At 42.0% G+C, this 13928-nt stretch overlaps 1 protein-coding gene across 13 annotated transcripts in view; it reads right to left on the bottom strand.

The window, feature by feature from the left end:
* DOCK3 (dedicator of cytokinesis 3) overlaps positions 1-13928 on the bottom strand; it is a 561979-nt gene that overhangs the window by 67636 nt on the left and 480415 nt on the right. For 11 of the 13 annotated variants that reach the window (XM_027038822.2, XM_027038825.2, XM_027038824.2 and 8 more), the window contains 4 exons: positions 10262-10454; positions 7038-7165; positions 4252-4398; positions 2235-2333 (listed from right to left, as the gene is read on the bottom strand). In XM_027038822.2, the coding sequence (XP_026894623.1) occupies positions 2235-2333; positions 4252-4398; positions 7038-7165; positions 10262-10454 (567 nt within the window). The remainder of the gene's footprint in view (positions 1-2234; positions 2334-4251; positions 4399-7037; positions 7166-10261; positions 10455-13928) is intronic. The other 2 variants (XM_027038823.2, XM_027038830.2) reach the window with 2 other exon arrangements.

Consider the following 13928-nt stretch of genomic DNA (forward strand, 5'->3'; position numbering starts at 1 on the left):
GGACATGCCAAAATGAAAATAGGCACCGATACAAAGTTTACCTGCTAAACTGGAAGGTCCCCAGACCCTTTGTGTTATTTGGTTCCCAAAATATTGGCAGGCTACTCCATCCCTAGGAAGGGTAAATGATTCCTCTCTCAGGAAATAGACAGGCCCAAGAGAACACACCAGTAGCTATAGGAATTAGAGGATGCTCTGACCCAATGACCAGACCCTTTTTAGTCAGCTACAGGGAAGCCTGCTGGAGACAAGCCTTGCACACATATAAAGCTTCTAAAAGTAGCACCAGAGCACTTCACTTTCAGACCCAGGACTGACATCCAAAAGTCTGTACATATAGGAGGAAAGTCTCTAACTTTTGTCTCTAACTTTGTTTCCTGAAACAAATAAAAACAGGGCAAGTTTCCAGGAAAAAAAAAAGTGACTTGACAGTACCCAACAGATTTGACCTTGAGGAATGCTGGAAGGAGAGATTTATTACAGAGAGGTAGTAGGAAAGCCTAGCCAGATTTAAAAACCAAAAGGAAATAAGAAACATGCAAATAACAAAAGGAGCAATTAATTCCAGGAAAAAACAAAGTTCTACAAGAAAGGAAGTGTAGTAGCATAGTAGTTGGGTCACCACAGTATTTACCTAGCTGTAATAAAGAAGAGTTGATTACCAATTTAAACAAGAGTGTATGCAAACTATATTGGAATAAAGAAACCACCTATATTGGAAGAAAGAGAGGAAAGATGTGTATGTGTGTGTGGGGGGGGGGGGGAGGAGGAATGATACAGAAGAATCACCCTCCTCTTTCATGGGAAGAAGAAAATAGATAATAACTGACAGTTAAAATTTTATTTATCATTTTTTTTGACAGTTAAAATTTTAAATGGCAGTAGAAACTTGAAGAACCGCAAAAGAGTTCAAAGTGGCTGCTTTTGGGGAGTAGCAATTGGACATGGGTCAGGTTGAGGCAGGGAACGACCATTTTATGTTATAAGCTTTGTAATATGTTTTGACTTTTAAGACCCTGTATAATTAAAAATTTAAAAACCCACAAAGTTCTGGGTATAGTGCTTGCACACAGCAGGCTTTCAATAAATGAATGACAAATTTAAAAATAAAAAATTTATGTATATATATTGTTGTTATAAAAATAAAACATTTAATTAAAAAGTAAGAGAATGATGCTAGCCTGAGCTTTTGGATGCAAATCAGTTAGTATAACACATGTGATGAAAATGCTCTAGAACAGCCAACACTGGATTTTCAGGCTCCACACCCCAGCTCAAGCACTGCTTGACTTGGATGTGAGCTTTGGGCTCTGGCTAACTTTTGGCTCACTTCAAGGGCTATCAAAGTTCATCCCTCCAAGAAGATAGGCTGACCTTATGGCAATGAGTTAATGATAACAATCTGCAGAGATCCATGTCTGTGGAAAGGCAGGCAAGATCAAATACTAGCAAGTGACGCCTAATACTTATTAACTGATACATTATGATTAATAAAGGTCATGTAAATGAAAAATAATATAATGCATTATTATGAAATGCAAATGCTGTGGTTCTGAATGGAGGCAGAGCATACAACTAAAATTTGCAATAGTTTGCTCGTCAAGGGATGAACTTAGTAGCACATTCTAAGGCAAAGACATAGCCCCAGTAGTTTGTCAGCAGTGATACCACTGGAAGCTTGGGAATGCTCCCTTTTCTGGATCATGGCCCATTTCTCTGCCCTATCTGCCCTGGTGCTCTGGATCTGGAGTCTGTAGCCAATGGGTAGTGCTCACTTTTGCTCTCTACAGGTCACTTCCAGAAATACATTTTAATGAAAAGTTGCCATTATTATTATTATTATTAATTATCATATCGTTATTAAACAGTAGAGTCTGATTTGCAGGGGCAAAATATAAGATGAGTGTTGAGTTCATAAGAAAGGGAAGAATTCTGGTTTGCTGACAGCTACTATGGCCTAGAGCAGTCTCTCACATAGGGACATGGTCACAGGGCTGCTTTTAGTGAAAACTTGCCAGTGTTACTGAGGTCTGGGTGTGTAAGAACACTGCTGGCTTTCAGCTTTGGGAAGCCATACACTCGCAGCTGTAAAGTGGGGCTGGTGAACCCTTCACCCTAGGCAGAGCTGGTCACTTGTACTTGCTCCCCTGGCAGAAGAAAGCCCCTGGTCAGTCTTAGCTGCATGTTTCCTTTCCTGGGTGAAAAGTCAGTTCTGAGGTAGGTTTGCTGCCTACCTTGAGTTCATCTTTGCTCTGGAAGTTGTCCAGGAGGTGCTGGTAATGGGTGTCACACATCTGGCGGAGCAGCGAGAGAAGGCAGGACACATACTCACCCTGGGGACCAACCGAGAAAACACTTGGTGCAACTAATCACAAGAGCTGTGTTTCCCCAATCCACAGAGGGCAAGGAGAGAAGGAAGGGTCTGAGATGGCCCCAATGATCATGAAAGGGAAGGTGAGAACTCTGGCCCTGAAAATGAGTTTTCCTTTCTGCTAAGTTTTCTGAAGGGCTTGGGAGTTTTAATAAGACTTCTGTAGCATGGGACTAATGGTAAAACCTTAACCTATAACAAAGAAATATTGCAAAGTGAGACAGCAAGTCTCGGTTTTTTCCCTAGGAAATTTTTGGCTACACAATCCTTTGTCACTATATATTGCCAGGCCATTGTACTGAAGTTGAAAGGGATTACTCAGAACAGGGTGCTTGGCAGAATGTGGGCTCTTCCCATATTGCTCCAAGATGGGATGGCCCTTCTTCAAAATTCTTCTGGGGACCTCGTAGAGCTTACATGTGGTTACTGGAACAGGAAGATGGAACAAAGTAGTTCGACATAACTTTCTGGAAAGTAGAGTCAAAACTGACCTTTATGAGAAGGTGAATTATGGGCTTTAAGATAAGTAAAAATTTATGGATACAAAAATAAGCCTTTAAGATTCCTTCAAGTTCCAACTGGGATAACATGGAAGAAGACCTTGTTTTAAGGACTCCAAGAATTTTACCATCTTATGGCAATTTTTGGCATGGGGAAGCTGACCAAATATTTTTAAACTCATGGAAATTTGACAACAATATTTTTGGCTCTCAAATCATTTCTAGACACATGAAATTATTCTACAAGTGTATATGTGTAGAACATATACATGTATATGAACCTCAGTTTTATCTGAGCATGGGCATAATAATGGGCATAATAAGCTATAATTCCTAGATTTAGTAGGAGGATTGGAGGAATGAATGCACATAAAACTTTTCAGTGAAAAAGTCCAGTATGTAAAGGAAGTGCTCAGTAAATTATGCAGTTATTATTATCTTCATTAAAACTATGTAATTTAGTGTTGCTAACTGAGTTAATATTTGTAAAGTGCATAAAGCAGGGGTAGGCCTATAGCAAGCATTGTGTAGTTGTTGGTCAGAAGGATGGGTTACCAGGACATACCAGGGTACATGTTTTTACCTATAGTGAGAGTGTTCTCAACAGGAGATCCAAAGGGAACATTCTTTCTAAGCCCAGTGCTTCAGAACACATGCCTGCTCTCTGTTCCCCTTTCCCTCCCTAGTGTTTGGCTAGCTCCCACAGAGAATTTGCTTCAAGGAAACCACTGCAGTCTCTCACCTGCCAAATGGAAGAGTCTGTGCAACCTGTTTATTGTGTTCTGCCATCAGGGGTAAGAAGTCCACTCTGGGTGGAGGAGTGGGAACTGTCTCTCTGTCCCTCCCGAGACGTTTCCCCAGGCTGTTTCTCTTCTAATTGTCCAGTAATGCCAGTGCAATTCTAACTCATCACATTTTTTCCTGATGCTAGACATTTAGATACAAATGTTGTGGACAAAAATAACTAGTTTGTAGATACAACCAAATTCTAAGAAAATTATTCTGTTGTGCACATCATTTAGGAGAGCCTGCTACTAGAAGGAATATTCCATTTTCCCCCTTCAATCTCTTACTGCATCTCTGCTCCACTCTACAGAACAGGAAATGAGTTGGCACAAAGGCAAAGGCCAACAGAGACAGTGTGCAGGAAAGCGAGACAGGGAGCATTCCCCACATCTGCCCTAGAGTAGACTTCTGGGACTACAAACATAGAGCCTTCAGAGTGGAGACAGGAGCCAGATGGGAGAAAGGAAGAAGGCAGCATGCTGACAACCATGCAGGGAGGTGGAGATGAAGGTGGTGCTATGAGGAGGTGGGGTTGGTGTGGAGGAGCCCCAGGTTAGAAAAGAAGGCAAGAAAACCTGAATGTTAGTTACTAACAGTGATCTCGGCTGTGCACTGCGGGCACCGCTGCCCTCTTACCGCCTCCTGAGCGTGCGATTTGCTCATGATGGTGAGCAGAGTCTGCAAGAGCACGTCCAGGAGGCTCTCCACCATCATTTCTACCTCCTCCATGACATCTGCCTCCTGGAGCGAGCAGTGAGAGAGCACACCGTTAGCACCAACCTGGCTGATGTGCAGCTGGCAGCACTTACGAAGTGTGTGGCATAAGGAGTGGTCTTCTGATTGGACTCTCAACACTGAGCTCTTGGCCTCACTAGCATGAGATGTCAAGGAACCTGGGACAACAGCTCTGAGAAAAGGTGAGGCAAACCTGTCTCTGTTGCCCTGGTATGGTAGCCGGGTCTTCGCCTAACCCAGCACCACTTGACACCCAGGTAGATACCTGAACCTCAGGTAGATACCTTAATTTCAGTATACAAGGCAGAAGCAAAGGTCCTGAAGTACCTGTTTACCTTGATTTCCCTAGAAGAGTCTGGAGAAAGCACAACACTGCTAACACTTTGAGAAAATGGTATTCATGCCACAAGGTGTGGTGGTGGCACCTTCAGGACTGCGAACACACACCTGAATGCACATAGAAGTATTTCAGTCTTTAAAAGGAATGTTTTCTTCTCAGGGCTTTCTCCTTAGGTGATCTCAAGCTTTGCTGGCCCCACTGTTGCTCAGATATGTCTACATCTCTCTTTTGAGCTTCTCAGCATTCTTGCTCATGTTTCCTGGTCCACCTGAAGGACTCTGGTCTCAGTGTGTCTTTCTCAGGCAGCCTCACAAAAACAATGGCAGGCCCCCACTAAGGGCTGCTTCTCAGCCACCACACTCTGAATTTAGGAAGTGTCTGTGCTGTCCTTCTATAGACCTCTCATGTTGAATCTCAAATCTTATAGCCTAATTTTATTTATCTCACAGAGATTCCCACTGTCCCTTCTCCAGCCTCTTTTTATTATTACTGGTACAAGTGTCTATCTGTCCATCCATCCACCAACCCATTATTCATTAAGCAGTTACCATGTGCCACTCACTTTTTGTGAATCTGAGTATACAAAGGTGAACAAGGAAGAAAGTATCTTTATGCTCATGGAGCTTAAATTCCACCCCAATCCATTCATTCAATATAATTATACTGTGACCCATTCCACATGAAGAATTGGAGCAACTCTTGGTGCTAGAGTCATCTTTATCATCTGCTATACTGATCGCTAACACTCTCACCTGTGATGTCTCTCTGACTAGTTGTAAGCAACTAATTGCACCTGACTCTAGTACCACAGATACAACCAGACCATCTCTTTCAGGTTTTAACCTGTTTCCATTCCTTCTCCATTCCTTTCCTTCCCTTTATTTTCCCTTCAATTTCTCTCCTTTATTTAGCAATAAGTCTCCCACTTCCTCAAGTCTGGCCTTGGGCTGCTAATAGACCTTATGTGCTTGGTGTTGCCTCTCTGAGGCCTGGTGGGAAGGAGAGCTGCCAAACCTTGCCTGGAGCCAAGAGCAAACAATAGGGCCACTACAAGCACCATAGGCACTCTGCCAAGCAGGGCCCTGTCACCAGATGGTACTTTAAGTCTGGACACCAAAGCACCCTATTGAGGCCCTGTATCTCACTCAAACCAACCACACTCTTTTTTTTTTCAGGACCTCTCCTGTTCCACATGGATAGCCTAACCTTGCACTCTTATCACCTGTCTACTGGCCTTCATTTTATTTTATTTATTTTGTATAGAAGAGTATCTATGTAACTTTATTCTAGGAAAATACACAGAAAACAGTAACCATAAATGAAAGGACATACATTCTGTTGCATTAGAATTAATTATTCTGTTTATCAAGAGAAATAGCAGCAAAAATGAAAAGACAGCCACAAAATGGGACAAGATTTTGGATATGGATATAACTGACAAAAAAAAAAAAAAAGACTCATCTAGAATACTGGCCTTCATTTTAAATACAGTTGTAATTTTATTCTCCAGAAACCTCATCTCCTCTTAAGATGTTGTAATAAAAAACTCATTCTTGTTCTTAATTTCTTTCTTTATACTTTCCTATAGTTTACAAATTTTCTCTAAGAAATAACCATTTTTCCTATTACCATAAATATATAAAATAAATATCATTAAAATAAATTCCTACCTTTATTCATGCCTGATACATGTCTTTCCTTCCTTCCTTCCCCTCCCACCATATATCTCTTTTTAAAAGAAAAAGTAAAGAGGAAAGAAAATAGGCAAAAGCAGTACCAGTTGAAACCTCATCTTTAAAGTCCAACTCTATCATCCCATGAGGCTCAGAACTCTTGTGGGCAACAATTATCTCTCCTATGTCCTGACCTCATCTGGCATGGTATGGAATGTCATATGGGTGGAATCAAGCTGCCAGGAAGCTGACAGAAAAGTCTGAATGAGCAAGCTGCCTCTCAGCCTGGGCTTGCCTCCCTGTGCTTGTGCCTTAGTATCCTCAGAACACTCTCAGGAACATAGGATTAATACCTTTTGATAATAACAGAATATGGCACAGGATTCGGCTTTCTGGTATTAAAGAGAACTACATTTCAGAAATGCAACTTTTTCAAATAGCAGAACTGTGTTGTGTTGAGAAGCCTGCTCAGCATACACAGGCCTCTGCTCACTTGAGCACCTTCCTGCCACTGATGAAAGCTTCTCTGACTGAGAAGTGTACAAAGTGATCTTTGTTGGTCTGCCTCTGGTTAAAGTAATACAAGACTGGGGCAGAGCTGAGGGGAGATGGAGTGGGCATGGGGCCACTACCAGAGAGCTGGTCTTGACGATGGAGAAGATGCTGCCAAGAATCCCTGAGCAGATCAGCAGCTCCTTCTGCTGCCTCAGGTGAAGGTGAATGTGATGGAGAACCACAGGAAGCAGGATGCGGCGGGATTCTGAGAGAGAAAACACAAAGGTGAAGAAGCCCTTTAGAGAAGAACTAGCTACTTCTGGGAGCCAGTGACACTGCGAGACTTAACTGGTCTCAAAGCAAATGGGGTTGAAACCGGTGCGAAGATGGAGGCCACTCCCTTCCCTTATGAGGGCCAAAAAGCCCACTTCCTGGACATTATAAGACATCCCACAGCATTATCCTTCCATTTCTCTTTCCTTCTTTCTCATTTTAAGCCTCAGTATCTATGGTATTTTGTGCAGGATGAATGTTAGGAAATTGCTCCCAAATGAAATCTCTTTAATGACTAGATCCCAAATTAAAAGCATAGCTTACACTGAAAATTCCATTCAATTGACAGACCTAGTTCTATGAACTACACTGATTGAACCTGCAGACCTGCTATGCATTATAAATGGTCACTCTTTATGATGCTCTGACTAGTTGGCCTGGCACTCCCCCCTTCCCCCCATGAGCATTTACTTTGTGGCAGCCATTAGGCCTACCTCCTTTTACCCTTAGGCTTAGAGGACAAGCTTGGCATGCCCACAGCAATGAATGGAATAGTAGCAGGATTTTGTCTTCTCATAAGCCTTTGATAATTAGCTAACCCTTACTGCCAATCCTAAGTTTTCTCCTCCCTGTTAACTGAACAACACTATCAGGAGACAACTATATTTAGGACCCTGACAGGGGCATCTGGGTGGTTCAGTTGGTTAAGTGCCTGGCCCTTGGTTTTGGCTCAGGTCATGATCTCACAGTTCAAGAGATCAAGCCCATTATCAGGCTCTACGCTGACAGCCAGGAGCCCGCTTGGGATTCTCTCTCTCCCTCTCTCTCTGCCCCACCCCAACTAGTGTGTGCATGTGCACGCGCACACACACACACACACACTCACACACTCTTTCTCTCTCAAAATAAATAAATAAACGTAAAAAAAAAAGAGAACCCTGTCAGGAAGGCTGAATCCTAGTTCAAGATCTTTTATTAATTCATCCTAAGACCTTAGGCAGGCTGATTCCTCCAATGGGCTTGATTTTTCCTATCTGTACAATGAGGTGCTAATTGGATTTACTTCACAGGTGTGGTGAGAAGACAAAGTGAAATACAAGTGTGAACATGTTTGTGATGCTCTGCACTCCTATGTGGTCAGTGACTGTGTGATTCTACAGGTACCTTCATACCTGGCCAGCAGGATTTAGTCAGATTGTCAGTAATACAAACACATCAGGGCATTTTGGATTTATTGTTCACATTTGACCACAGTTACATGTTTCAGATAAAATTCAGAAAGAAAATCTTTTTTTTAGCCAAAGACAAACTACATGACATACAAGATATTTGGGGGTTGTCTGGTCAAATACTTAGAATATAAAATGGAATGATAGCTATTCTATGTTTAAAAGGATGTGTAGACAAAAGAGAAGTTCATAATACATTTTGCAGACCAAAATTATACCAACATAGCAGGATTTATATCAACCAATAACTATCTGCTGAGAAAATAGCAGTTTATTACTGGAACCAGCTGAAAAGACCAAACTGATGTGCTCTGAGAATATAAGTGTTGCTTAAGAGACACCACCTTAAGGTGCTGCTTCAAGGAACATGCTGCAACTCAAGAATTCAGTGAAATTGAGATGCAAATGAGAATCTGGGGGTGGCTTGTCATCTCAAAATCCAACTACATCGTGTCACTGCCACATAAAGTTTAAGAACAATTTTTCTTTCTTTTACAAAAATTTTTTTAATGTTTATTTGTTTTTGAGAGACAGTGACATGGCACGAGTGGGCGAGGGGCAGAGAGAGAGAGGGAGACACAGAATCTGAAGTAGGCTCCAGACTCTGAGCTGTCAGCACAGAGCCTGACATGGGGCTCGAACTCATGAGCTATGTTGAGATCATGACCTGAACTGAAGTTGGACGCTCAGCCGACGGAGCCACCAAGGCTGCCCAAAGAACAATTTTTCTTAAGTGACTATGGGAAGCAGCAAGTGCATGCAATAATATTAGAAATAAAGGATGTCAGTAAGGGCAGTCTGATGTCCCCCTTCCCATATGTTCAGAAAGCATCTTTAAACAGTGCACAAAGCTTGAATGTGTGCAGTGGCCTCAGTGCTAATGTGTCCAAACTAGTGATAAAATCTTTAATCTAGGAACTGATGAAGAGAGAAGTGTTTACCATAAATAGCTACTGGTAGAGAAAAGATGACTCTCCTGGTTGCAGCTTTGCCATGAATAATACCTTACATTGGCAGAGTTAAGTTAAAGGGAACATTTATTTAGTATTGCAACTATATGTAGCACTTGGTTGAGAAATTACTGTTCATATACTTTAAAAGTCCAATTTAAAAATTTTTATTACCAAAAATTATAGTTATAAAAATTCTAATAATAATTGTTTTTCTCGAATTTCAGATTTATTCCTGTGCCCTAGAAATTTATTCTGATTGTAACATTCCATTTAAAGGATCAGTTTCATATTGATCGTAACATTTGGCCACTGAATATTTGGTACCACTGCCAGGATGATCTCTTGAATGTGGTTGTAGGTGTGAATCTGCAGGTTCTTTCTGAAAGGCAATCTGGGATGTTGATCATTTGTTAGTCTGTCTTGACCTCTTAGGGAGTATGGAAGGCTCACTGTCCATCTCTGTCTTTCAAAGACAGGAAGTGAATCTATGTGACTGGTGAGATAAGGAACAAAGAAAACACAGTCGGTCCTCAGGGCCCTTTCAAGATCTCTCTTATTTCCTTGACTTATCCTTATCCCCATTGGGATCCCCTTCTCTCTTGTTCCCCCTCCTTTCCATCTTGCTGGGTGTGGGGGAAGCTGGCTAGGCTTGTAGGCCTAGAAGTTGCTCCACAGGCCACCTCATGGGCATGCCCCAGGGTGTGGGTCCCTAGGGATAAATCATGAGTGAGGCAGTAGGCCTAGATCTTGGCTGTAGTATCTAATGGAGTTTACCCAAAAACTCTGAATTTTTAGGGCCACAGGCTTCTTGCATGATGGTTGATAAAACTGATCCTTTGATTACCACTTGACAACACCCTGGAAAGGAGGAAAGGTGAGTCTGATTCTCATCCCAACTTGATTTACCTGAGAAAGAAAACAGGCGGCTATCCACGGTCCTGGCGATGGACTGCAGCTTCACCACATCCATTGACTGCCCAATGTGCACAGTGCTGGGCATGCTCCCCAGAGTCCCTCTTACAAACTCTGCCACCTCCTGCACGGTGAACATTTGCAGCAGCTCATCAAAGATGGTTGGGAAAGAATTGAGGAGTGCAGCCTGCAGAAGCAAGTGAAGCTGCAGTTAGCACAGAGTTTTTTGTCTGTCTTTCTCACATGCTCAGACAATAATAATACAAGAGGCTGAAAAGGCATTGTAGCACCCCTGTCTCACATGAGCTCCTCCCTGGCCTTTGACTCCACACATCCCTACAGCACCCTTGGGGCATAGAACAGGGAGGAGTACAAAGGAAACCAAAACAAAATTTGCTGGGGCCCAGGCCACTTGAAACTTTCATAACTTGCCAGCATATTTGCTGGCAAGAGAAGGGAATATAAAAAGAAATCAGCTCAATATGGTTTAACAGCCATAGCTATTTTGTTTACAAAATGGATTTAAATTTTTTGTCTGTCTCTATGATCAAACACTTGACTTTCTAATTTTGGTCTCAAATTCAAGCCAGGAACCTCTCAAAGAAACTATAGCAGAGAGAGCTGGGCACCACCAAGCAGCATGAGCTGAACTCCATTCACAGCCCTGTAGCCAGCAATCCAGCTCTGTGAGCTGGACCATTTCCCCCAGGATGGACACATTTATCTGAAACCATGAAATCTGAAGACTTTATAAATGATGCCCTTCATCTGTGATGGTTGGCAGTCTCAAGTGTAAATCCAAAAGGATGGAGACTGTATGGATTTAGTCAGCTATGAATTCTTGACGACTGATGATTATGTTGGCATAGAGTTCAGCAACCTAGATGGCCTTGGGCATGGGCAGAAGTCTGTGTGTTCGGAGACTTCTCTTCATGGATCTTGGTTCTGGTAGACCCATGAGGTAGACTCTTTATGATAACCTGATAATAGTTCAAGAGCCTTTTACAGGCAGAGTAGTATAGGTGAAAGAGAATGGCTTTTGGAATTAGACATGAGTTCAAATCTCAACTTTACTACTTATCTGTCGCATCACCTTAGGTGAGTTATTTGCCTAATATCAGTTTTCTTATCTATAAAATAAAGATTATGATATCACTTATCTCCTGGTATTGGCATGAAAAAAATTAGATGCATGAAGTTAGTTTCCAGTTAGAGTGCTTGGCACATCATTGGCTTTCAATAAATGCTGGTCCTCATTCTCTCTTGTCTACATGGAAGCAACATGAAGAAAGCTTTTCCACTTCTCAATACTCTTACATTATTAACCTAGAATTCACAAAGGGTAATGAAATGTCACTTTGAGATGAGAAGATGAGAGTGTACTTTTCCTGTGTGGCAGGTAGTGAATGGGAGGCTGTTTTCCTTGACTGCTTTATCAAGCAGGCCTAGAGTGAGTAAAAATGTATGCCATGGGGAAACATGTCTGTCATTCTACAGTCTATGCTAAGGCCAGGCCCAAGAATAGAACTTACATGAATTCTGCTCAGGCCAGGCCCAAGAATAGAACTTACATGAATTCTGCTCAGGCCAGGCCCAAGAATAGAACTTACATGAATTTTCTATCTATAGATTTATAACTCCCTGGGATATCAGAGATTTTTTTGCAATGATTAGAACAAGCACAAAAACATGCTGTCATAAGCAGTTAGATACAAAAGACAAAGGGGGAAAAGCAGGTCCTTTATAATCAAAAGCAAATAGTAAATGCTCTCTTAAATGGTGAGCTTTCCCATACTTATGCACCAGAACAGAAGGATCCTTGCACCCTAACATCTCCTAGTGGTCAGAAGCAAAGACATAATCTGACTGAAACATAGACTTGCTGAGAATTCTGAAACTTATGAAACATGAGCCTGGAACCAAAGAAGCAGGTCTGATCCTGACATGGGTCTAAGCTGAGACTAAATCTGAACTATCCTGATGAGATAGGAGTATGCCATGCAGTACAAAGCATTGCCAAGTTCTCAGAAAGCATATCTGCCCTGTTCTGCTAGCTACCTCTGAGCTCCCCACATCTCTGTATGCTGAAAGGAAGAGTAGGTGTCCTGGGCCCTTGTTGGCAGGAACCAATGAGCTAGAGGAGAGACACAAGGAGGAAGAGGAGTTGCTTGGAGTACTCTGGAGGAGAGACCATCAAATGAGCCTTTCTTACAGAGGCACCTGGAGACCTTGAAGAATCCTCACTTAAAGAGTTTCATTCACAGTTGCTCAACTGTTCTCTGGTCCAAGGGGCTTAAAGGCAATTGGCATGGGGGCAACATAGGGTCAAGTGGAAAACAAAAAAGCAGACTATTCTAATCTTTTTTTTTTTTAATGTTCATTTATTTTGAGAGAGAGAGAGAGAGAGAGAGAGAGAGAGAATGAACCAGAGAGAAAGAATGTGAGTGAGAGCAGGGGAGAGGTCGAGAGAGGGAGAAAGAGAATCCCAAGCAGGCTCTGCACTGTCAGCACAGAGCCCAACTCAGGACTCAATCTCATGAACTGTAGGATCATGACCTGAGCCAAAATCAAGAGTTGGATGCTTAACCAACTGAGCCACCCAGGCGCCTCCCAGACTACTCTAATCTTAAAGGAGATATTTAAACATATATTTGCACTCATGACAGTCCTGGCAGCAACTGAATGAATGGACGTGAGAGAGGCTGTCTGATCTTTGCTGATAGGTTTTGAATAATAATTGGCTTCAAAAAAATCAAAGAAATGGAATCTATTAGATAAAATTCTGAATTTATTTGTATAAGAAAATAACCCCCTTGTGATTGGGGTAATAAACACTATCTTGGATCCTTTCTAGGATGAAGCTACTTGGAAAAGGTAACAGATTAGCTAACTGGGCATTTCTAATATAAGGAAGCAAATTTCCTTCCCACACTGATATATAATAGAATTTTATCTTAATTCTTTAAAAAAAATTTTAAAGTTTATTTTTGAGAGAGAGAGAAAGACAGAGTGTGAGCAGGGGAGGGGCAGAGAGAGAGAGGGAGACACAGAATCCAAAACAGGCTCCAGGCTCTGAGCTGTCAGCACAGAGCCCGATGTGGGGCTCCAACCCACAGTCTGTGAGATCATGACCTGAGCCGAAGTCGGACGCTTCACTGACTGAGCCACCCAAGTGCCCCTAATCTTAATTCTTAAGCAAAGTTTTCTAGTTATTTCTGCCTATTTTACTCTTAACTTCTGGAATGGACAAGTACTAAAGTTTATTTAAAAAGTTTTAAAAAAAATTAACAGTGACTAGGAAATAAAATTCTCCATTATGTTCTAAATATCCCCTTTAAATAAGATGTTCATAAATGACAAAAAGTATGTAACTAAATAAATTTGGTCTAAAGAGGGCTTCTGAGGGGTGCCTGGGTAGCTCAGCTGGTTGAGCGTCTGACTCTTGATCTCGGCTCAGGGCATGATCTCAATGTTCTGAGCTGGAGGCCCACATCGGGCTGTGTGCTGGTAGCACGGAGCCTGCTTGGGATTCTGTCTCTCCTCCATGCTCCTCCCCTGGTTGTGCTTGCTCTCTCTCAAAGTTAAAAAAATTAAAAAAAAATTAAAGAGCCTTCTGAGAATAAAGTTGTGCTTCTTCCCCACCCTAAAGCCACTGGGCTAT

Source organism: Acinonyx jubatus, chromosome A2, assembly GCF_027475565.1.
Source record: "Acinonyx jubatus isolate Ajub_Pintada_27869175 chromosome A2, VMU_Ajub_asm_v1.0, whole genome shotgun sequence".
In the NCBI taxonomy this organism is placed as follows: Eukaryota; Metazoa; Chordata; class Mammalia; order Carnivora; family Felidae; genus Acinonyx; species Acinonyx jubatus.